General features: G+C 44.6%; 3 protein-coding genes and 1 pseudogene across 5 annotated transcripts; 1 reads left to right on the top strand and 3 right to left on the bottom strand.

Annotated features, from left to right (window-relative positions):
- The first annotated feature begins 1804 nt into the window (after positions 1-1804).
- Positions 1805-6263, top strand: LOC120649075 (annotated as a pseudogene).
- Positions 6264-7457: 1194 nt separating this feature from the next.
- On the bottom strand, positions 7458-11015 carry LOC120649073 (B2 protein-like). Its single transcript, XM_039925755.1, has 6 exons — positions 10759-11015; positions 9605-10227; positions 9376-9476; positions 8726-8809; positions 8538-8648; positions 7458-7955 (listed from the first exon to the last, which is right to left on the bottom strand). Exons 2-6 carry the CDS (start codon positions 10209-10211, stop codon positions 7914-7916), a joined length of 945 nt encoding a protein of 314 aa, XP_039781689.1. The 5' UTR covers positions 10212-10227; positions 10759-11015; the 3' UTR covers positions 7458-7913.
- Positions 11016-14178: 3163 nt separating this feature from the next.
- LOC120649072 (AFG1-like ATPase) lies at positions 14179-22576 on the bottom strand. Of its 3 annotated transcripts, none has more exons than XM_039925752.1 (14): positions 22348-22576; positions 21271-21407; positions 21022-21155; positions 20652-20797; positions 20401-20480; positions 19469-19579; positions 19195-19317; positions 18569-18690; positions 18427-18496; positions 18049-18118; positions 15860-15882; positions 15270-15397; positions 14879-15020; positions 14179-14539 (listed from the first exon to the last, which is right to left on the bottom strand). In XM_039925752.1, exons 1-14 carry the CDS (start codon positions 22520-22522, stop codon positions 14402-14404), a joined length of 1599 nt encoding a protein of 532 aa, XP_039781686.1. In that variant the 5' UTR covers positions 22523-22576; the 3' UTR covers positions 14179-14401. The 3 variants fall into 3 exon arrangements, with proteins under 3 accessions (XP_039781686.1, XP_039781688.1, XP_039781687.1); XM_039925754.1 differs by lacking the exon at positions 22348-22576 and adding an exon at positions 21466-21521 and having other exon boundaries at positions 21271-21388; XM_039925753.1 differs by lacking the exons at positions 15860-15882; positions 18049-18118.
- A 1482-nt stretch (positions 22577-24058) lies between these two features.
- Positions 24059-25005, bottom strand: LOC120648931 (uncharacterized protein At5g65660). Its single transcript, XM_039925557.1, has 3 exons — positions 24949-25005; positions 24578-24877; positions 24059-24456 (listed from the first exon to the last, which is right to left on the bottom strand). Exons 1-3 carry the CDS (start codon positions 25003-25005, stop codon positions 24256-24258), a joined length of 558 nt encoding a protein of 185 aa, XP_039781491.1. The 3' UTR covers positions 24059-24255.
- Between the last annotated feature and the right edge of the window lie 455 nt (positions 25006-25460).

The following is a 25460-nucleotide window of genomic DNA, read 5'->3' as shown; positions in this document are numbered from 1 at the left end:
CATCTCCATACTATGCTCAGGCCAATGGACAGGCCGAATCTAGTAATAAGATTTTGATCAAACTTGTCAAGAAGAAGATAGAAAAAAATCCTAGGAGGTGGCATGAAGTGTTATCCGAAGCATTATGGGCTCATCGTATATCTAGACATGGTGCTACTAAGGTTACTCCTTTTGAGCTTGTTTATGGTCAAGAGGCCGTTTTACCCGTTGAGGTAAATCTGGGCACATATAAATTAGCAAAACAAAATGACCTCTCCGCTGTTGATTACCACGATATGATGATGGATAATATTGATGAGGTGACCGACAAGCATTTGATGGCTTTGAAGGAAATTGAGAAGGATAAGCTTCGGGTGGCTAGAGCTTACAACAAAAAGGTAAAACTTAAATCTTTTCAGGTTGGAGATCTAGTTTGGAAGACAATTTTGCCTCTTGGGATGAAAAGCAACAAGTTTGGCAAGTGATCGCCAAGTTGGGAGGGTCCATACAAGATTGTCAAGGTTATCTCCGGTGATTCATATATGATGGAGACGTTGCAAGGTGAGCGTCTACCTAGAGCCATCAATAGGAGATACTTGAAGAAATTTTATCCTAGTGTATGGCAAAATGCATGAAGACAAAGACGGCCGGTATTAGATATCGCCCTTAGTTTTGTTTTTTAAGTTTATATGCCCTGTGTAAAACATGTACATCAGGATAGTTTTTGCTTTTTGGCTTGTGAAACTCACCAAAAAGCAGGGGGGCATATGTTGACAGCCAAATTTGGCACCTGCTAAGGCCGACCGGTCAGACCGGTCTGGTCTGTGCAGTCCGAGTAGAATTAGGGTTTTTGTAAAGAGTCCTCATGTAATCCTACTCGTGAAGCAGTACGTCTTCCCCGGCCTATAAATATAAAGGCTAAGGCCGATTGAGGTTATTCCCAATCGATTCACACAATTACCTTTACCTTTTATCCTCCAAACCCTAACTTTTCCAACCCTATCTGCTGTTCTTCGCTCATCTCCACGGCGTTCGATGGCGTTCTGAGTGGCCTGCCGACTTCAGAGCAACTCTAGATCCACGAGCTCCGACGGGGTCCCTCCCGAGCTCGAGGTTACCTAGAGCCATCAATGGGAGATACTTGAAGAAATTTTATCCTAGTGTATGGCAAAATGCATGAAGACAAAGATGGCCGGTATTAGATATCGCCCTTAGTTTTGTTTTTTAAGTTTATATGCCCTGTGTAAAACATGTACATCAGGATAGTTTTTGCTTTTTGGCTTGTGAAACTCACCAAAAAGCAGGGGGCATATGTTGACAGCCAAATTTGGCACATGCTGAGGCCGACCGGTCGGGCCAACCGGTCAGACCGGTCTGGTCTGTGCAGTCCGAGTAGAATTAGGGTTTTTGTAAAGAGTCCTCATGCAATCCTACTCGTGAAGCGGTACGTCTTCCCCGGCCTATAAATATTAAGGCCGATTGAGGTTATTCCCAATCGATTCACACAATTACCTTTACCTTTTATCCTCCAAACCCTAACTTTTCCAATCCTATCTGCTGTTCTTCGCTCGTCTCCACGGCGTTCGATGGCGTTCTGAGTGGCCTGCCGACTTCAGAGCAACCCTAGATCCACGAGCTCCGACGGGGTCCATCCCGAGCTCGAGGTTTTAGGTTTTCGCGGCGTTCTCTGTAGAACCGGTCTGACCGGTCGCCACTACCGGTCTGACCGGTCTGTGCGCAGGGAGCCCGTTGGTGAGGATCGTGTCGACGATCCGCGTGTTCTAACGCATTCGAGCGTGTTGGCGCAAATTAGTGTCAACACAATGGAAGTTAAGCAGATCCATGGGTTGGTTGTCACACTTGGACTCCTGTCAAAAACTGACTTAGGAAATGCTTTGCTCACAATGTACTCGAGAAGTGGAGATTTGCTTTCTGCTTCGCTTGCTTTCAAGAGATTGGAAGTGAAGGACACCATAACATGGGTGTCGATGATGCAAGCTTTTGCGAACCATGGCTGTGGTTACCATGCCTTACAGGGCTTTGCTCAGATGTCGAGGCATGGGTATAAGCCCACTTCAACTACCTTTACGGCCATTCTGTCAGCTTGTAGCCATGTCGGCTTGGTCGAGAAAGGTCGAAAGATGTTCCGATCAATCCACCATGTCTACGGACTAGAACCGACCATTCAGCACTATTCTTGCCTTGTGGACCTTCTAGGTCGAGCAGGGTATGTGAGGGAGGCCAAGGAACTTGTCGACAGTATGCAGCAGGGCATGCGTGATGAAGCCATTCTTGGGACGCTGCTAGGGGCCTGTGTGGATGCTTAACGATGTAGAGGTAGCAAGAGAAGTGGGTGAGGATCTTGTCAGATTTGAAACCTCTGACTCAGGACACTACACACTTCTGGCCAATGTATTTGCGTCGCATGGAATGTGGCATGAAACAGCAAATGTCCGGAAGATCATGAGGGCCAGTAAGACGAAGAAGGCACCTGGTTTTAGTCAGATTGAGGTGAGCATGAGGAACCATGTGTTCTACTCTAGGGATCAAGAGCATCCACAATGTGCTGAAATATATGAAATGCTGAATGACACAATTATTCCTCAGATGAAGGGTTCACCATGCACGGGATTCTGGGTAAATACTCTCCAGTCTGATCCAACTATATACTAGGCATAGAGACCACATCATGATAGTGGTGTGGTGTAATCCATGATCTGTATTAGTTGTTGAAACTGGATGTCAACTCATTGTGGATACGTGTAAGAACCTGGTGGAAATTACTTTTGATATCACAAGGAGCTCTCTGTAGGAAATTTAATTCTTCAGTTAATAATGATGTTGCCCACCAATGTGCTAAGCAAGCATCTTCTGAGTAGAGAGCAGAGTGGCATGTTTAGCAGTTAGCACCTGCTTTCTCTTGAGATAGCTTGAAAAATTATTGTAATCCTGCATCTACATAGTGAATAGAGATCCTTGACCTGTAAAGAAAAAAGTTTATTGATAGTTTTGTCTGACACAGGAAGGACCGCAGATGAACCACTTCGGGAATGTGGTAGCAGCAATTTTAGCATCGAACGATCGATGGCGGCGTCGACTATACTATATCATATCCAGACGTCGTTATCATGTCCACAAAGAGTCTACCCTGGCGGCACTATTTTTGAATGGTAACAGAAAGGAAGAAAAATCCTTCTTTTCCCTCCCACTCGGTGGCCGGTCTCGATTCCATTTCCTCACGAGGTCTTTCTTCCTTATCTGCTGCCGCATCCCATTCCCCTTTCTTGTCTACAAATTTCGCTTGAGTCTGTGCCCTCCGATTCCATTTGCTCCCATGGCGGCGGCGGCGCATGAGCCGGAGGTGATCCGTGACAAGGCAGCGATGCGCGCTTGGTCGCGCCGCCGTCGCACGGAGGGCAAGGCCGTCGCTTTGGTCCCCACCATGGGCTTCCTCCATGACGGCCACCTCTCGCTCGTCTCCGCAGCGGTGGCGGCCGCCGCCGGCCCCGTCGCCGTCGTCGTATCCATCTACGTCAACCCCAGCCAGTTCGCCCCCACCGAGGACCTCGCCACCTACCCCTCCGACTTCGCCGGGGACCTACGCAAGCTCTCCGCCACCGGCGCCGTTGCTGCAGTTTTCTGCCCCCCGGACCTCTACGTCCGCGGAAGCGCTGGCCACCCGACCGCCAGCGCATCCGGGGGCGCGGCTTCCTGCCTGGAGGAGGCCGGTGGGCATGCGCACGAGACGTGGATTCGCGTGGAGCAGCTGGAGAAGGGGCTGTGCGGCAGTGCGGGAGCAGCAGGCCCGTGTTCTTCCGCGGCGTGGCCACCGTGGTCGCCAAGCTGTTCAATATCGTCGAGCCGGACATCGCTGTGTTCGGGAAGAAGGATTATCAACAGTGGCGCGTCATCTGCCGGATGGTAACTGCTCCCTCCGTATTATAAGTCATTCCAAGAATCTTGGAGAGTCAAATTTTTTTAAATTTGACCAAATTTATATGACAAGATAATAATATTTATGATACCAATTAAGTATCATTAGATTCTTTGTTAGCTATATTTTCATAATGCACCTATTTGATGCCATAAATCTTTATATTTATTTCTATAATTTTGGTCAAACTTTGAGATGGTTTGACTCTCCAAGATTTTTGGAATGACTTACAATTTGGAACGGAGGGAGTAGATTGACTCTGACACAGTTACATGCAGTTTTTGTTCCGTTTACGAATTGGCGTCTGTCAGGTTAACTGTCCAGTACTCCTAGTCGTTAGATATGTGCAGAAAAAGATAGTCTTGCAAAGTAAGAGGCCATCCAGTTTATTTTAGTTTCCAAAAGGAGTAGGCCATCCAAATCCAATCATGGTAAGTATTTAGAATAGTGGTTTCTTCATCCGGATGATAACTTGTTTGACATTAATATACTACATTGTTTCGTTTATAATTGGCGTCTGTCAGGTTTGTTCAAGCTGTTATATGAATAGAATAAAACAACCTTGATAAGTGAGAGGAAAGTTGGCCACTGAATGATGGTAACTACTATCAGAATAGTAATTTTTTGCTTCTCTTTGCTGCCCTATTCATCAACTTGACAACCTGGGAGGTGATGACTATCTAGAGACTACATTTTACTCCATCCAAAAATGCATTCTGAATTAATGCTTCAGTGGTTAAACTTGTTTGATCTCTGTTTTGATGCTTCTCTTCAGTTGTAGCCCCAGATAATATATGTTATCTGTTTAACTCAGAGCAGCTGTAGTTGGTTTCTGCTGCTGAGATAAACTTTGTGTTTTCAGGTTCGTGATCTTGATTTCGCCATTGAGATTATTGGCTCAGAAATAGTGCGAGAAGCTGATGGTCTTGCCATGAGCTCCCGCAATGTACACCTATCACGTGAGGAAAGGGAAAAGGTTTGTCTTTGTCTGAAAACTGGTAGCTTGGTTTTGTAATGATTTTATTTTGACCAATCATTGATGTTACTTTCAGTGTTTTAGCATTAGGATTATCCAGTGTATCCTTCCCCTCCTGGATCAACCTGTTATGGCTGTGCCCGTTTGTTCAACAGATCTGTGGTCCAGTTTGTTCAGTGCTCGTATCTAATTGGGCTTGGGCCTCACATTACAACTTTTCAGACATTAAGCCTTGTGCATAATAAACCAACTTTCTTCTGCAGTTTTTGAACTGGCTTTAGGTGAAAAGTTGAATTGAATCAAAATTTTGGCCATGCAGCAGGAATTACTTGCCAGCGTTTCCTCTTTTGGTTTGAACAGTAATCAGTTTGATTGCACAATAATACTTATGTGGTTATTATGACTCAATAGGCGAGAGAGGTTGAGACATAATAATTTTATGTTTAACATGGCAGGGAGATAAATGTTTCCTTGAAGAAACCGTATTTTCAAGTGTTGATCATTTTATATACTTTTTGTAAATACTTTTTGTTCCCTTCTCAAAATAAACATGTCCTTCAATTGCGATGATCTCCTATGCAGGCATTATCCATTAGTAGGTCACTGGTGAATGCTAGAACCTCTGTACTGAATGGAAACAATCATGGCCAATAAATAAAAGATCAAGTAGTGCAGACACTTACAGAAGCTGGTGGTCAGGTTGACTATGTTGAGGTAATGTTCTTGGTCTTTCCTTGGCTGCTCAATCTATCTGTGTTCTTAGACCTTTTATCTCTCTCGCAGTTGAGTTATCTACAATTCATCATGGTCGTCGTTGTTGTTCTCATTGTTTTGCAGTATAATTATTCTGGTTGTGTCCTCGAGAGCCTTTGAAAGCTTCTAGTGTTTATGCTTTGTATCTAGAACAGCAAAATTCAGAAAACCTCTTGTCATTACACAACTTGTGGGAAAGACTGAATGTTTGGTTGATTAGGCCTAGGTCAAGTGACCAGTAACATGTATGGAATCTCTGTTGTGAATGCAGATTGTGGAGCGAGAAAGCCTGACGCCAGTTGAGAGGATCGATCGCCCTGCTGTGATTTGTGTCGCGGCATGGTTTGGGAAGGTGAGGTTGATTGACAATATCGAGATCTAGGCACCATGGTGAGATTTGGAGATAATGATGAGCCTCGGACGAAGATGTGTTCACTGAGGGCGACTTCTTGTTTATTTTGAGAAAGGAACAGAGTGGTGTTGCAGTTTCAGTCCCTGACTTTGTGGCTGGATTAATAATGGTGATGCTGCTGTATGTATGTACACCGTGCAACCACGTATAGAGAGCTAGTAGCCAATATGCTATATAATTTTATTGCGTTGCGTGCGCTGGTTTTGACTTTTGCCCGTACTCACAATATCTGCAATAGCTGAGATCTCGTGTACGACGCCGCTGGTGCCTGGCGGGAAGTTGGGGAAGAAGTCCTCGGCCAGTCGGCCAAGAAGCTACACAAGTACACATCATGTCCATGGCCAGTGGTCTCGTCCAGCACGTGCTGGAAATGCTCCTTGTGCTGGGCACTCGCCCTAATGGAGACATTTTGTTATACCGTTGGTGTAATATTCTTGGTTTTGTTGGAAAAACAATGACCAAATGACCATGTAAACTGAAACCTCAAAGGAAGGAATGGAGGAGATTGGCGATTTCTATCCAGTGGGATGAGAATTGAAGAAAACTAGTGCGTGTTTGTGCAGCAGAGAGCTTTTACCTTCACGTGTTAAGACTGCTTTTACTTACTACAAAAAAAAAACTGCTTTTCACTCACACTACTCGAGGAATTAGAGAGATGAATGGATGTTGTCAATTCAATCTCTTGTCGCCGTCAAAGCTGACACATCGATTGTTTAACGGCTTACGACTGGGATTCCTGAGCTTTGGAGTGCTGACATTATACCATCCGACGATAGCAGCATTCTGCTAAGGAATCAGGAGGCGGCTCACCAGCTGAAATAATGTCCTCACTGACACTGACCGAGAGCAGTTGAACCGATGCAATCAGCCACTATTGTTTCACACACCAAGTTTGGTTGGTGCACCTGCAACCCAAAACCAAGCCACATTATGGCTTTTAGTTTTTAGCCTTCGCAATACCCAAACTGTGAATCAACCAGAGACATCACAGCATAACATGAAGTAGCCAGCACTCACAGACAGTGCAAAAGGGAGAATTATTATTTTTTTAAAAAAAAATTGCTTGTGCTCACTTTATTTCACCACAACCTCAGCCAAGTTGCGAGACTGTATTACAAGAACAAGGACGAAAATTAATATGAGCAACAGCAAAGGACGATCTCACTCAGCTCGCGCCTCCCTAAACAGAGGACCCCCTCAGCTTTGATCATACTTATTTGTTGGGGGAATCTAATTCAAACACAATATTGGACATGCCACGGTTCATTGTGGCAGTCGGCGCCGCCAAACACGCCTCAGCCTCCGGACATAAAGCATCTTGCACTGCATTTAGGTTTCCTTCTCCAGCTAGAACTGTCTGCCCATTCTCAGCACGCACAACAAAACCCCAGGATCCCCTCCTCTTGTGCAATAAGGGAGCATTAAGACAAATGCAAAGGAGGTTCAAGGTGCAACACCACAAAATACACTTGGAACGACAACATCATCGGCCCTTACTTTGGAGCGCCATGATGCATGCATCTTAACCTTACACAGTGTACAGGGCCCCATCTTTCGGGGTCCCATTCTGCCCAGGTATACTCACTCTACTACGACACATAAGACAGCAAAACATACACATCTCCAACCCAAGATTGATTCGGTTCAGGACGACACAACGCAGTACACAGACAGCCTCACAGCTTGCTTTTTTTCAGGGGCCTTCCAAGTATTAGGTCTTCTCCATCCTTTCAGGTAGGGAAAATGGAACCAGCAGCAGCTTGCGCTTAAACAAACAACATTGCCCAACCACCACCCACAAAACATACAGGGATGATTAATATTTACTTGAAGCTCAAAGCAACCACCTCCCCAACAGCTCAGATGCCTTCCTTCTCGCACAGGTCTAGCAGCGACAAGGTCTGCAAATTAAATTTCATGAGAATGATTGACATGACCACACATTATCATAACAGACAACATGCATAACGAAATGCCAATCATGTGACCGGCAGAAGGGGATTAACATGCTTGTCTGAAGGCTGATTAGAAGATATCCACTGTTTCATGTTCAACCTCAGACTAGAATGCCTATATGAGATATGCATGGAATTGCAGAGCAGACATCAAATAAAAATCACAGTTATGCTTTTGAACAAGGGAATATTGTAATTCGCGCAGGTTAATGTGTATCCCAGCACATAGCACTGCAATTCAACTATGGGACTTCTGACTGTGATTTAAAAAAGTAATTGTCCTTTTGTCACATACTTGCACACACAAACGAAAAATAATTTTCCTTGGTTTCATTTCTGCCAAAATGGACCAAGTGTACATGAACTTAATCGATCATATAAAAGGAAGATGGACAGCAATAATCAAAGCAGCATGTGCGCAGAGTGCTGATAAACTTGCTATGAATGCAACTGCTGATAAAGTCTCATTGTGCAAGAGAGCCTTCACTGTATAATTCATGTGCACAGTAGTTGGGATAAGCTATATACCTCCGCAATGGAGAGCTCAAGGCGAAACTTTGGGCCATCATAATGATGCAAAACTGGCCTGAAAGAATCCTCTTCCAACGGCTCGCAGAGCTTCCTAATGCGAATCCTCACCTAATATCATGAATATGTCAGATCATGAACTCAGAAAAAAAAGAGAAATAAACATATATGCCAAATATAGTCAGTACCTGTGCTGGGAATCTGGATTCACCTTTACACTTCTTATCCTCCCATGCAGTGGGATCAATATTAGATCCACCAAAACTGGCAGCCTAAGCAAATTCATTTCAAACCAAAAGATAATCAGCCACTAGATTTATACTGAAGCATACTATGGAATAAACAAAAAGTGTGGAATCAAAGTAGACATTCATTTATTGAAACCAACTAAAATGATGATTCAGTGAGCTAACAGAAATGGGTAGATAACAAAGACTATGGAGCTAGATGTATACAGAAGCACAGCTAGCTGCCCACTAAAAGAGTGTAATTCCTGGATGTGGAGTCATCCGCCTAAAATGCACTCAGGCTTCTTGATCACATATGCTGTAGTATATGGAAAACCAGGATCATACTTTCTAGTTTAATGATTATTTTTGAAATATTACCGAACCTTTAGTTAGAAGAAATTACATACAGGGGCACAAGGAAAAGGAAAAAAGATGAAGGCAAGCTAAAAATAGTCCATCTAGAATAGGAATACTGCATGACAGCCCAACACCAGATCTTAGATGCATCATTTATTAGCTAGCAATGTCTTATGACAAATAACTGTTAAACAAAGTTACTAAGTTAGAGAGGCTTCACAGGCACCAGCAAACCAGATATAATCACGCACCTCAAATACCCCATGAAGCTGGTGAGTCGTGTAGTTATAGAGGAAAAGAGGCAGCCCAGGGGTAATTGCTCGGACTGAATCCCGATATCTTGCTGGCAACCCTGCAGAAGAGCAAAATATCTTGAGATGCTGCTGTCAAAACTCAACAGAAGTTTTCTTAAGATGATATCAAAAGTTATTCTTTTCAGAATAATACGCCAAATGGTTTATGAGAAGTGGTAGCACATACCAAAAAGCTGCCTCTTGAGATCTTCCTGCATGGTATCGTTGTTGCAGACAAAGATGTACCCACCAAGGACTTCATTCCTTGGTAGCATCTCACTTGTTGGCAGTGTCTTGAAGCGCTTTTCAATAGCAGAGTTGTTATTGGTGTTCCCATTGCTGTTGCTTCCATTGTTGTTGCCACCATTGTTTTTTCCATTGGCCTCTTTGACACTAGGGCTGTTGGAATACTTGGTGACCCCAACATTCATCTTGAACGCATTAATATTTCCGTTGTTTCCTTTGGGGTACACTGGGTTCATGTTATAACCCATGTTGCGGAAGGAGTTCTTCATGGCAGCCTCATTCATCTTCAGATCATTCATTTTCAGATCCAGGTTCATGAGGCCAAGATTGATGTGATCCATCCTGGGCTCATCGTGGTGGTAGGACATCTTATCCCACTGCTTGACCTCAGGGACAGTGTTCATGCGCGCATAATCGAGGTCGTTCATCCTCTCTCCCTTGGACTTGGTGATCTCAGCGAGCTTGGAGGTCATGAGGGACCACTGGCGGTCCTCCACAACCTTTGGCTGGCCACGGAGGTCATCTCCAAGATGCCACAGGTTGTCCATATTTCAATCTCTGTACCTATATTGCAAAAGGAAATGATTAACAAACGTCATCTCAGCTGGACAGATGCCCCCCTACCTTCAAGGTCCTAGACAACTTGCCAAAACCAAATGGATGAGCCATGAAACATTTAGCGCGGTTGTGGCATCTAGAAAACATAGATCTCCTGTACGAGGCGGAGCTCGGGAAAACTAGGTTGAACAGCAATCGAAGGGAAAATAGCAATTTTTAGACGGCGCCATCTAACATCAGTGCCGGAGTATGGGGGCTCAGCAATTTATCCTTTTTTTTCTTTTGCTCGCCTATTTCACCCATATGATATGAGGACCTCTCATCCAGATTCTCTCCCCTACTTCAAAATGAACTCCCTCTGGCGCTGGCTCCCCTCCGTCCCTTCCCTTCCCTTCCCTTCCTCCCTCCCACCCTCAGCAAGCAAGTCAGCAAGCCCAGGACGGCGGCCCTGGATTTGAGCGAGACGAGCAGATCAGATCCGCGGGACTTGCGGATCCGCGCATCCAGCATGCCTGCGGGGCGGGAACGGAGACGTACCTAGCGCGGCAAGTCCGGCAGTTGGCGGATGAGAGAGCTGCTCTTTCTCTCTCCGCTAGGGGAGCGTCGGATCGAAGAGGTGGATCGAGGTCGGCTGCCGCGCCGCCTTGCAGCCGGTTTGGGAACCGCTGGCCTGGCCTTGGGATGGGGTGGGGTGACAAGGGAAGGAGACGAGACCTGGCTGCTGGCTGGCTCTCTGGCTCCCCACCCACCTTCACCTTCACATCCACCTGTCAGGGAGTGAGGGGGTGCGCTGTCCTCCCCCATTTATAGCGAGATAAGGCTCCCGAACACCGCTGATTTACCGGCCTGCCACTGCCCACTGCTTGTATTGGTTGGTGCCATCAGTAATCTCTGACCCTGATGGATGAATTACCATTTCCCTGCTGTAATTTATGTGGATTGGAGTGTATTGAAATACTATATAATACTATTACTATGTAACTTTTTTTAGCTTATTAACAGAGGAGACCATGCATGAACTCCATAATTAGATCTTGTTTAGTTGTAAAATTCAAAAATCCAAATCTATCGCATCAAACGGGAACCTTACAAGCATAGCGTATTAGATCTAGACGAAATAAACAATTAATTGCATAGTTTTTTTGTAAATTACGAGACGAATCTAATGAGCCTAATTAGATCATGATTAGACACTAAATTTCTACAGTAATCATACGCTAATGACGAATTAATTAGGCTCGTTAAATTCATCTCGTAGTTTACAGACGAATTCTATAATTAATTTTATAATTAGTCTATATTTAATATTTTAAATATAAAAAGATTTCATTTCAAAAACTTTACCCCCCACAACTAAACAAGACCTTAGCCTTTCTAGTGGCCGTGAATCGCTGCTGCCTTTAGCCAAAGAAAGCTGCCTTCGATCATGTAATGCTTGCCTGCCTTTGCTAGTTTTTGAAGGGGGGGGGGGGGGGGGAATCAACTGGGACAGCAATAAAACAGATCACCAGATTGGAACCGGTGGGTTGGGAATGAAGGAACACACAACACAATAAAGGGAACAAGTTGTTTCGATCGGTCATGTATATCCATCCATCCATATGCCTCCAACAACCTTGTCCTTACTCCTCTTTTCGATGACGACAAACGTTGAGTGCGCCTTAAGGACTGATCCGCTAGAGGGACTTCAGCTCGGCGCTACACTAACCAGTACTACGAGGGATTATGCAGCGCGAAGCTAAAATAAACATCGAAGTGCTCCAGCCAACTGCGCAGGGGAGGAGCTAGCGGAGCTGGTAAAGGTTGGCCCTCCCGCCCCTTGCTATAATAACTCTGTGTTGGCTGGTTGATCAGCTAACGAAGCAGCAGTATTTTTCTCTCACACCAAACAAACACCAGTTAATAGTCAGCCATCAGTACTTTTCTCTCGCAACGAATCAGCATCAGCCAGCAGCCACAGTCAGCCAAATAGAGTGATTGGTATAGGAGTCTACAATCGCGAACCTGAGAACCGTCCCAAACGAGCTCTGGATTTGGATAAGGTTCTTAGGATTTGCATTCGTCCATTTGCATTTCTGCTCTTGGTTTCATAGAAATAGCTATAGTGTAGGTGGTCAAGTTTATGTACACTTGTGACGATGTCAACTTCCGTCCTCAGCAAGAGCACTGTGCAGTGTGGGTGCGTGGAAAATATCTACTACTCCCTCCGTCCTAAGTTATTAGTTATTTAGATTTCTATAGATATATCAATTTTGTTATGCATCTAAATATAATATATATCTAGATATGTATGAAAACTATACACTTAGATAAGCTAAATTGGGATGGATGAAATTTTAAATAAAATAAAGCTAGGGGATCCACCCAAAGAACACACAAGTCGATCGGTTGCATCGCATTGGGGTTTTGTTGTGGTTGGCATCCATCCATCATGTGCTAGCTGCTTGTTCCTCGCGTCGCACTCGCATGCGTGGTGTTTGGGAGGCAGGATGATGCAGCGCCGCCCAAACTGCATCGAACTATGCGACGCCCGGCAAACGGCCGCGCACCTGCATAGTATATACTAGTGTACATATTCGATTCCATCTGTCAGAAAATAAAGACAAATGCGCACATGAGGTTGTTCTGTCCAGCCTTTAGCTTGTTCCTGTTCGAAATTTGAATTTTGAATCGCATAACCATCGGGAGATTCTTGCCTAGCTAGATCAAACAATGCAAGAAAATCATTGCCTCCCAATTTTTATTTTTTACAAAGAATCGTTGAAATATGTTTTCTGAAGAGTGCATGCAAGGTTCCCGGAACAAAACAATCCATAATGATAAGCACTCATTCACGTACTTCAATTCACTTGATGGACCAGCTACTGCAAGTTGCAATGCATGCATCTGATGGCTCACTAATTAAGCACTAGTACTGAAACCTTCTCATCTTCTTCCTGTCCTAATTTTTTTCTTCAGTCTATTAATTAACCCCTTTACAGTACATTGGATTAAGATTAGATTAGATGGCACTAATGTATTGATTATAGTAGTAGCAAGCTGCATGAGCTGAAAGACAGATAGTGATAATCAAGTGTAGGTCTCATGGAGAGACCATGTGCGTCCAGCTTCGATCTACGTACGTATGCCTTCTACACTTTTATTATAAAAAAATAAAACTGAAAAAAGGGTACATAAAAAAGTGAGAAATAAATAGGGATGCTCTGACTCACATGAGATTGAGAGAGCTGAGCCGTCCACGATCACTGACTGGTTCCAATTCAAACGATTCATGGCCGGTGCCATCAACACGTGAAGAGTGTAAATACTTCCTCATCAGAGAGCGACCTCGGAATTCTGCGAGGGCACGAGGAAACAGGAAGAATCCGATATATGGTTCTCCTAGGATCCATCCAGCTTTTCTTAGGCCAGTCTCAGTAGGAGTGTCATCGACACAGTTACCTAGACTGAAATCTTAAAAACTGTGCTAGTGGAGGATCATCACCATGACACTCCTCTTACATTTCATGACACTCCTCTCTTCTCTCTCCTCACACTATTGGTACATATTAGCAAATTTAATATCATAACACTTTTATGACATTTCCACTGAGATTGGCCTTACAGAAGAAGCGTGCTGCCCATTATTACCATTCTACGTACAAATCACTAGTAAAGTTGCATTGTGGGACTCCGCCATTGATTGTTTTCCCCTTTGCCTCCCTTTGTTTTAATTAAGGAAAAGTCTGCTGTTGTGCTGGTACATGATTAGTTTCCTGGTCGATTAGATCTTGTCATTTGAATATGAACTGTAAGGCGAGGTGACACCGACTCAAAGCTACATACATCCCTGCAACAGATCCGACCACTGGCGAATTAAATCATCATTTGACTGAAAACTGGAAACCTTTAACCTAGCTCATCGACAGCGCATAGTAGTAGCTGAATGTGTTGTCAGCGTCATCAACACTGCCAACGTGTTGTCAATAAGAGAGAGCTGCTGCATTTCTTCTTCTAAGCAATCAACGAAAGGGCTGTGCCCCATATACATGTTTTATGCCACGGGCTGTGATTACTCTTATCATTTACATGGGCGCTGGGTATCAGCATTGCTATCGTTTCAGATTTGCCCTTATTAATTGTCGGCGTTCCGGCAAACAAACTTAACTATGGTACATCCAGAAAGCAGAGCTGCCTCTTGTCAGACCGATGGAGCACACTGAGAAACACAAGTCCTATTGTTGCTTGCTACAGCCGGACCCTGCAGTTGGAAGGAGGGATGGGCATGCTGCACATGCTCCAGATACAGTGGGGTCTGCATCTCGATAAGCCGAGATATCTGCAAAAACAAGATGTGCCATCAGACTCGATTAAACCAAGCAAGGGAATACCTACATCTTGCTTCCAGGACAAACAAGGCTCAACAAAATAGGCACGCCATTATAGCATTGCGCCTAGATCATTGTGACTTGTGAGCTAGATATATTTCCCCTAGATGTGGATGAGCATCAACTTGCCGTTGAGCTTTCTCAGCAGGACAATAACTCTCTAGTCTAAATACAACTTTTAAGCAGTACTCATGAATTAACTCAAGCAAATACAACTTTTCAGCTTTACTCATGAATTATTTCGAGAAACTATTCATATATAACAAGGTAAAGAAAAGTGCATCACTTACCGCCCTGCGGAACGCAAACATCTCTTCTTGACCAGACAATATTGCCACAAGCCCACTAGTAGAAGGCCTCAAGCCAACATTGCCTTCTGCTAAAACATCCCTCCTTAGCTTTGTCCCCTCGGCCTCAGTTTCAAATTGAAAACTGCATAACATGACATCCATGTGAAAATTCATTCTCGGTCCCAGTTAGATTCTAGCAAAATGTTCTATATTTATTTTTTATATTGTTGCAGACGAGCAGAAACATTTTCGCCGCAACCACAGCTCAACCAAGTAACCAACATGTATGGCAAAGCCCATCGAACATTTGAACCATATTTTCCAGTTCATGGTCTTTGAGATTTACAAAAAAAAAAGGCTTAACATGGTAAGGGAAGGGTTACTGAATTACCTTTCTAAATCAAAAAGGGGTCCTTCCTCAGTTCCTTGGAAAAGATCATCAATGGACGAGGAAGCTAGACATACAAGACGGCAGTGATGATTGTACAGCTCATCAATAAGGGTGATAAACCTTCTTGCCTAAACGAGTCATGATATTAGCAAACATAGAGAAAAACAACCATATACTGTTTAGGTAAGATAGAGAGTACTAACTATGCTGACCACATACCAATTTAAATGGCTACAGTAAACTGAACAGATGGAACTTTTCTGTTTTCCATGTTGTAATATTCCATAAAAGCTCTCCAGCTCAAATCAGCCTGTTCTATACTTCTATCATTCCATCCTTTTGTATTAGTTTCTAAATTTCCAATGTGCCACATAAACTAGAGAGTGATTCCTTGCTCATCAGCACTTTGTTTTTTTTCACATTTCACTTTGTTATACTTCTAAAGGCTCCAGGCTGCCAGTAGCATTTGAATTTTCATGCCCACTAACAAAACAAGGACTCAGCCTCGATTGCTAGATTCACATTCCCTTGCACCTATCACCCTGACCAAACAGACTAAAAGCAGAAAAAAACGGTGTGAAAAGAAATACCTTGTCACGGATCTTCATACTCACTAGAAAGGCCGCGCAGCGTTGCTGCGCGTGACCTGTTTTTTATTTTTATTTGTATTATATGAAATTTTGTATATTATTTTGTTGATGTTTTCTTTTGTGAAAGAAGCAGCGGCGGCGAGGAGCGGGGCGAGGAGCGGGCTGCGGGGAGGATGGGCTCGGCCAGCATTTTTTGTGTTTTTTTTTTGGCACACGGCAAAACCATGCTTTGCCGTGTGCTTATTTTTGATACACGGCAAAATAATAATTTTTTTCTCCTTCGAACTCAAAACTTTTTCTACTTTCTACATATAACTTGTGGTATTTGATATTAAAATTTGGTACATTTTTGTGTTTGTTTGCTATATTTAAGTAAATAATTTCATTGCAAGGAAATTTTTGAATTAAGTCAAATTTTTACCGCAAGTGAATCAAAGTCTAGAATAAAATGAGTGGAAAATGATATTCATGCTATTTAACCCAGTTTGAGACCATACCTGTCAAATGAAAAAAAGCGAACATATTGTCCATGAAACATAACCACGACCGTGTGTCTGAATTATTTAAAAATTCTAAAAAAATAAATAAAGTCTGAAAATCAAGTGATTTGCCGTGATGTGATGGTATCACACATGGATATTGTGATAAAAAGTTGAGAAGATTTCACACACTTTATCGTGATGATGTTTACAAAATTGAAACACCTCACAAGAAGTATATGTGTGATTGTATATGAGAGAGTTAGTGGATGTATTTTTTGAATACAATTTTTTTTATATGATCTGATATGCTAAAAAAATTTATACCAAAGTCATACAGCTCGATCAAATCTAAAACTCTATAGTTGTCAACTTTTGTATTTGAGATTGTTTAGTATTTCAAAAGTATATTATAAGCAATTTGATTTAAAATTTTAAAATTTTAAAAATTTTAAATGGCTCGAATGTAAATAAGTTCTATACCAAAGTTGTAGAGCTTATTGAGATCTAAAACTTTCTAGTTGACTACTTTTTCATTTGAGCTCATTTATCTATCAAAAAATATAATATAAGACCACCAAAGAAACACACCCGCCACATCAGCAATCCAGGTTTTGAAACGAAGCTTTCCTATTGGCTGAGCTCCTTCCCCCTTGGATCCATACCCACCAGGCCTCTATCCTCCTCTCTCTCACGCGGATAAGGCCGCACGAGGGCTTCAGGCCCTTTTTTTCACATCTGTCGCACGCGGGCTTCAGGTCACCGGTGGCAGGGGCGTCCGGCGCAGCTGGCTGGCTGGCCAGAAGGCGGCGACCGGGGCGCAGGGCGGCGGGCTCAGCTCCGTCCGGCCTGCCACCAGCTCGTGCGCGCATGCCGGGGGCGCGCGGGGCCATGGCGGCGGTGACAGCCTCGAGCACGGCAGGATCCGCGCGGGGCGCGGCGTCTCCTCCCTCCCGACCGGCGCCTCCCTCTCCGGCCATGGAGGTAGCGGCAGTGGCGGCACGAGGCCGCGCCGCCCCGGCCCTCCTCCCTCCTCGGCTGCGAGCGCCGCGCCGCCCCGGCCCACCTCGCCCCCTTCCTTTCCATCCGCGAGCGCGCAGCCTCGAGCGGCCCGGACCTCGCTGCGGCGGCGTGGCCTCGAGCTCGGCCTGCCTGGCGCGGCGGCGTGGCCTCGAGCTCTGCCCACGCGGCCTCGAGCTCAGCGAGGCCACGGGCGACGGCGATGAGCTCGCGGCGGCGACGTACGGGCCTCGGCGTGTGGCCGCCCTTTCTCTCCCTCCTCTCCCTCTCTCTCTCCTGCGGCGGTCGGATCCGGGGGGAGCAAGCCGAGAGCAGGCGACCGGAGCTCGGGCTGGCGGCGGCCGAGGCCCCGAGGCGCGCGGGCGGCTCGTGGGGGCGCTCCCCATTCCCCTGCGCTCTCCTGGCGGCGGAGCCGAGGACAGCCGGCGGCGTGCGAGGCCGGCTGCGAGCTGCAGGCGCCCGCGTCGCTTGCGGTGGCGACCAGCTCGCAGGGCGTGCGGCGGAAGCCGGCGGGAGGCGGCGGCCGGCGCATGCGGGGGTGGCCTCGGCCAGCGGCCGCGAGGAGCGGGCCGCGGGGAGGAGGGGCTTGCCCAGCCGCCGGCCGTTGGTCGACGGATCGACGGCCACGATTTTTTTGGTGACGTGGCACGATGTCGTGCCACCTTTTGGTGCACGAATCGTATTAAGAGATAGCTGGAATTTCTGATATGAAAATAGTATGGTAGTTCCTGGCTATTGCTATATAATCTGCAGCCCCGACCTGACAAATTAAGAATAGAGTGACTAATGCATTAGAAAAGCGCTACTATGCTCTCAGGATAACAAAAAGGAGCTACTATAATTATATGATCTGAGCACCTTGTACCGGGTCTTATAAATTTTATGCATTTTCTAAGATCAGTTATTGTTCCCATGTAGTAACATTACAATTCAGTTCAAAGAATAAAAGAGGTACACAAAACAAAGGTACTATCACAATTTGTCAAAATGAAGTAAAATAACATGTTGGTTTTTTATCCATCCAGCAGAAATATTAGACAGATATGAAACAAGAGAGTGAGATATTACTGGGCGACCACATAGGTACTCGAAGTCAAATCTTGCCACACCATTACAGCTTTGAGGAATCTCAATAGATCTGTCCACATGCGATTGAAGTTAATCTAGTTTATTTTCACTGGTACAGAGATCCTTTATGCAATGGACATACCTCCCAAACATTACCGGAATGGTGATAAAAATAATGTCTCCTCCTACTTGGTTAGTTATGCCATGCCACATAGCCTCGTACATGCTGCAAGTATCAGAAGTAACAGGCCAAAAATAGTGAACCTGCCAACAATTTAGAGAATATTAAAACATCGAGAATAATAAAATACAACAGGTGATAAGTAAACCTGCAGCTGCAGGGGTTTAGAATAGAACATTTATGACTAACTTATAAATAGGAAACAGGTCACCTTATATAAATATCACAATTTTGCTTATTATATACCAGGATTTGATACCAAGTAAAAAAACTTAATTTAAACCCTTAAACACACTTCATAGCTCAATACTTATACCATCACCACTAAGGCTGGATAACAATGAGATGAATATATTCTTCAGGATCAGTACAAACAGCAGGTTTATCTATAAAAAAGCAGCAAAATTATGCATGTCCTTCATTGATTTCCTACATTGCTAAAAAAAACTGTCAAGAGACTGCATTGTCCCATCATCCACCTGGGTTCAAATCATAGGATTCACTGAAGTGCCTGCCAACTCCTTAACTGGATGCTGGTGCTCCCAGCCAAATTTCAAAATCTAACTAAAAAATAATTGGAAGTAGACCTGAGTTGAGCCTTCTGTTGGAATTAGGCGACGATAATCCTTTTCAGTTCCCACAAGAATCTTATTGCAATTTTCATCTAATTTAGATAATAACTCAAGGAAGATGTCCCTTTGCATCCCATCCTGCAAAACCAACAGAAAAAAGAATGAAAAGATCAAAATGTAGTACTACAGAATTTAACTTCAAAAGGTTGTAAGAAATGATAATACAGCTAATCCATAAAATAGAGAAAGAAGGAAAACAAATAATGTAATCATTTGACGAAGGACCTGCCTGATTCAGATCTTCGGGTGCTTTATTACTAGTTGCTACCAGCACAGTCCCTGTGCTTAACAATCTGCTTAGAATGCCAGACAGGGCCACAACTGCGAATACATCAATAGTCTGCACAAATGCACCCGTTCAGTGTATTTAAAAAAGCCCTAGGTAGCAGAGCATTAATTAACAATGATAACTAGTCCACCCTGTGAAAAATTAGAATATTCGCACCACAAACAAATGGATAAACATGATCAACTAGCCTATACCATCCAAGTTTTTTGTTAATTACTTCCCCAATTCTGTAAGTAAATAGACAAGCTACTAAGTGCAATGAAAGAAATGCCAATCCTCTTAGTCAGAAAAAGAAGGAGAAAGATTTCAATCCTTGACACTTCACAGTTTAGGCACCTGTATCTCATCAAAGCATAGAATGCTTGCTCCAGTTTTATTTGCTTGTCTATCAACCAAAAACTTGTCAGCAACAGCCAAAAGGATATGCTTTTGCTGTGTCTTTTATTTGTCTCGAACGCTCTGTGGAGTTAATTCATAGGATTGTCAGATTATGTTATTTGTCTCGAACGCTCTGTGGAGTTAATTCATAGGATTGTCAGATTATGTTATTTGTCTCGAACGCTCTGTGGAGTTAATTCATAGGATAGTAAATTTATTTGTCTCGAACGCTCTGTGGAGTTAATTCATAGGATTGTCAGATTATGTTATTGCCGACTTGCCAAGACACACTTGTTGAACTGAGTTCAGATAGACGTACATGTGCACGGGTATGCTACTACAAGTCCCAACAGGTAACAGACAGAGTTGAGATAGTATCGACACGTATTGTTAGCCATCTTCAATCAGATAAGTTGTTCTTAAGGTACAGCATCTGTATCAGGTTAAGATTGAATGACAACAGTCATTAGTTTTTCTAAACAGTAGAAATTTACCTCATGGAAGTGAAACCTCCTCCTGTGTTTGATAACACCTTCAGTGGCCCCATAGAACATGTCCATCAACATTGTCTTCCCTGTGTACAGGTAGTTCCTTGAGATTCGTATAAGTGGTAGATAATAGTCATTCAGAAAACATAAAATATTATCACGGTAAATAACACATGGTAGTTTTCACTCTTCACAAAAAAAAAAGTAGTAGAAATTGCCTATTTTCAGCGTGCATGTATATGATTCAGATAACTTACCACTTCCAACATTTCCATAGAGATACAATCCTTTAGGAGCAACAGGAGCAACTGGTCTCTGGCCAACCAGTTTATCTAATTTCTTCTCTCGGTTCAGGTATGAGACCCACTTCCCAACTCCAGGTTCTATGCTTCCTCTTCTTCTCCTGGTTTTATTCGACAAAATACAGCATATTCAGTTCATATATAGAGCAAACTTAACATCTGACATGCTTAATTATGTTGTCATGCTTTTCACTATTAATGTTCTTGCAGGAATGGACTATCAATGAATGATAACAACAAAAGAACCGCACAAGAGATGATAAAAGAACTCCCATCAATGAATGATAAAAAAATTAGAATTGCATGGTAGCTTACTAAATATTACCGTGTAACCAACTTGTCAAGAAATCCCCTTTTCTCATCTATCCATACACCATCACTCTGCTTATCTTCAGCTTCTTCAACAAGAAGCCTTCGCCTCTCTTTCTCCCTGCTATTCTCCCATATGTACAGCTGCGCCTGAACTTTACATAAGTTAGAAGTGATATAGTTACTTTACAGAGCAAAACACAACGAGGTATTGACTACTGTGAAGAAGCAACACGGTCTTGAGAGAGAGAAGAGTGCGACTTACATGGTAATCCTCCATTTCCATCCCATATTGTTGGAGTCTTGTGAGTAAGTTGTCTAAGTCAGAAGCTACATTTTCCTGGTAGCTGTCATAAGTGAGTTTCCCTTGGCTTACTAGATTCCTGTAGAGCGTAAGCGGACCTTGAGATAAAACACAAGAGTATGAGAAGCCAAAGTTTGAAGTGGAGAAAGATGTTACAGTGAAATTTGAGAAATGAAATTATCCTTTTGTATCGTCATGTTGAATGGAGTAGTACAAGTAGGTGCGGATTTGGCACTTGGCAGAGGGGAGGTACACAGTACTAGTAGTACGCTAGGCGATGTCCAACGGTGCCCTGTAAAGGGCCCTCCCCCGCACGTACGGGGAGCTTTGGGGGGAGGAAGCCCTCCAACGGCTCCCCCCACGGCCCCCCTGTATATTGGGGGGAGTTGAAACTCCCCCCACCTATGGGGGGAGTTGAAACTCCCCCTATATCTCTAATCACACCGTTTCTTTGCGATATTAATCCCGTTTGAGCCCCGTAACACGATAATAATGCGTATTATGACAGTATAAATACTGTATGTTTTTTTAATTCAAAAACGTTAAATAAATAGTTAGTTAATGAGTGATAGTATATAGGGGGAATAGATATGGGGGGAATGGTTGGAGAGAAGGAGTTATAGGGGGGAATCTTTTGGAGGGAGGTAGTAAAATATAGTAAATAGTACGTTTGGGGGGGAGTTGGATGGGGGGAATGGTTGGAGAAAGCCTAAAGTGTGTCGAGGCATGTGGGGGTTGAAGGCAAGCGTTAACTCTGATGAGCACAAGAAAGAAATGCACGGCGGAGACACAGAGGCAGATTGTAATTCTCGTATCCAATGAAATGCAGCAGTTACTTGGAACCAATTTGTTTTCCGATCCGGCCTAAGATGAAATTTGGAATCGGTAAAGCCGTGGGGACGCCGCGGCCGGCTTGGTGGTGTAGTGTATATAATTCAACGATCGAGCAGTCGGTCGATCAGCAGGGGAACGGACCACTACCATGCACAAGCAAACCAATTGTGGTAACTGAAGCAAGGGGAGGGGTGAGATGACTACCTGGCTTGCGGCCGTGCTCGGAATCCGAAGGACCGTCTCCCGCCGCGCCGTGGAGGCGACGGAGGAGGCCAGCCCCAGCAGAAGGCAAGGCGCGCGGTGAGGTTCCGCAGAGGGCGGCGGGCGCGAGGGATCGGCGGGAGGCGCAGGCATGTAGATGTATCCGCCGGAGGATCATCGCTGGCGAAGCGGCGGTGGCGGGTTTCCGTTCCGTGTGCTCACTTGTAATAGCTGCGGAGGGCGGGGGGGGGGGGGGGGGGGGAGGTGACGCGGCCTCCTTCCTCACCACGGACGGACGCGAAAGTAGGTAGGTGGAAGACGGACTTGGACCGGGCGGCCCATGATGTAAACGGGCCTCCATGTCGGCCGTGTGTGCTGGCCTGTTGGGCCAATCTGAGCTGCCCATCGCTCTGTCATCACACGGCACTAGTGCACCTAGCTCTTCCTAAATAAAAAATAAAAAAAATGGTGCTCGCTAGCTGAATCATCGTCATCCCATCGAATTCAGAACGCGCGTCTGCTTTTGATCTGCCGGAAAGGAAAATGAAAGCTGGACGACCGGATGCAGGGCGTACGGACGGGGACATGCATGTCGACGGTCGGCCATCGCCGTACCGTTCAGGGAGAGGCCATCCATGACCTGCCCATACTGTGCCACAGCTGCGAAAGGACATGTAGCCTAATGGTTACAAGAGACTCAGTAACATTTGAGATTTTGGGTTCGACTCCTCGTGGCCTGTCCATACTGCATCACAGCTACGAAAGAGCATATAGCCTAGTGGTTACAAAAGCTCCAGTAGCACTTGGTGGCCCCACCATTGGAGACGGGAGCACTCCCTCAGTGGCCGTCCTTGTAGTACTCCAGCGATAGACGATGCAGCATCATGTTAGGCCGCTGCCCCCTCGCTCCCTTTTCATCCTTTTGGATTTCTTATTAGAGCTATTAGTAATTAGCAGCCTATCACAAGATCCACCCAACCCAATTCTTGCTGACGATAGGCAGGTGCAATGCTGCTGCAGCAGTGTGCGCACCGCGTTTTTCTTTCCTTCGATTCTTTCCACTCCAATCTCCAACTTGCCATTTTTTTTAAAAAAAAACCCTCCAATCTCCAACTCCAACTCCATGCCGCGTTCCTAGGTGGAGGAGGAAGACGGCAATTGTAGCTAGCTCGTTCGTTCGGCGTCACGTCCCCACCGGTACGGTTCAGACAGACGACAGACCACCACTAGCTGAGCGCCGTACCTGCCTGCTTGCTCTTGCCAAGATACTCTTGCCAAGATAGGCTGCCCTCGTGCACGGCACCAGCTGCTCGAGCACTGACTGCATCCATCACCATGCATTACTGCAGCATTTGCAAAAGCACCTTCTTCAATTGGCGCCACCACCACCTCAACATGGTGTCATGGTTGCTTTTTCCACCACAACATATGGCGTCACAGACACTGCTGTTCGTCGATCACTACCTGACCAACTATTAAACAGCAAACAAAATAGCACCGATTACACCCAATTTTCATTCTCGCATCACTGACGACTCACGTGGTATTCGTAAATTCAGAATGGTTATCTGAAACCATTCCTCCAAAGCATTGCTAACCTGGGTGGCTCACAAATCCCAGAACGACAGATCCAAAGCCCGTGGCTAATGACCTTCAAGGCTTCAAGACAGACAATATTTACAAACACTGATCCACGATCAAAATCGAATCTGGATTGAGCAGCGCAACCTCAAGGATATAACATTCAACAAGCTTGTTACTAGAACAAATCGTCCTTTCAAACCCTAACAAAAAAATTAATAATAATCACCTATCTCGGCCAGATCCTTGTATATAGCAGCACAAGACCGAATGTTCAGACAACAATCTATTACCATGCATATGTACACCCAATCCACCAATCATAAATCACTAACGGCTAAGTGTGCTTTCATGTACTGATGTACAGATACAAATGGTCCCATGACCCGAACATTTGGTTTCCAACGCAGCTTCAGTCTTCTCTGCTTCAGGCAAACACATCTCGTGTGGGCAGGGCCTCGCAAAGAATTTGGGGATCTTGTCCCCAGGCATAATAACAGGCAAACCACACTCTTTCCCCATTTTCTCCAGCTGCAAACAACACACACATAAAGGATTATTCTTAGCTGAAGTTTACAAGATATGAACATTCCAGGTCTGCGGGAAGATGTTAAGATGAGATGCACAGAGATCAGAGTGCTACTGCTACTACCTTGTGATCAGAAGCTGTCTTGCTCGGTGATGATCCGATGGAGATCACGGTATGCTCACCCTCTTGGAACATGGCAGGATGCCGAGACCGAAGGAGGGAGCGGAGCTTGTCCCAGTGGTAGCAACATGAGAACATGCCACTGAGGGAGAAGATCACAAGAAGCAACAGCGCAGTTCCCAAGGGAAACCCCAGCGTCGGCCTAGCGGAATGCTCGATCGGCACTGTCATGGATGGAGCAGGTGTCAGATCTTGTAGCCTGTTCATTTGCATAATTCTACCTATCTGGTGAAGAGACTGGGTCTATATATACTTGGAAGGTACCTTGGGGAGCTGCACTAGCACGTACAGGAGATGATGAGAAGTGGACTAACTTGCACGGTCAGGTAGGCAGAACCATCCGTGGTTCTGGCCAGTGCTGTGGTCCACATGCATCTGCTGGTAGTAGTGCTTGCTTGACGCTGATCTAACTGTCTCTCTTTACCAAGAAAAAGTTGTTAAATCATATGAAATACACTTTTGTAGGGTGGGAAGAAAGGTACCCAAGGAGGTGACGTATTCACTCTTCTGGATAGAAGTTTCAGGTATGTCCACAAGGATATGTTTATTAGGTACAAAGGAAAAAATGAATACCAATGCATCAAGAGCTTTTAGCTTAAGAATGGAAAAAGATAGCAGGTTCAGGCTGACAAAGTGGCAATATAAGCCTCCCTGTACAGGTTATATGAGGTGCTCTCTAAGAGACGTAGCATCAATAGGTATGATGTTCCTTGAAGGAACTAACAATTTTAAATGAATCCATGGAACCAAAGAGGTTATATATCTCGATAAAGTTAACAAAATTTGGAATGCAACAGAAAATCTACTGTGCAATAGGTGCAAGACA

The sequence above is a fragment of the Panicum virgatum genome, chromosome 9K, assembly GCF_016808335.1.
Source record: "Panicum virgatum strain AP13 chromosome 9K, P.virgatum_v5, whole genome shotgun sequence".
NCBI classification, from domain to species: domain Eukaryota; kingdom Viridiplantae; phylum Streptophyta; class Magnoliopsida; order Poales; family Poaceae; genus Panicum; species Panicum virgatum.
Note: the sequence above shows the minus strand (reverse complement) of the source record. Positions and strands in the feature narration are given on the sequence as shown.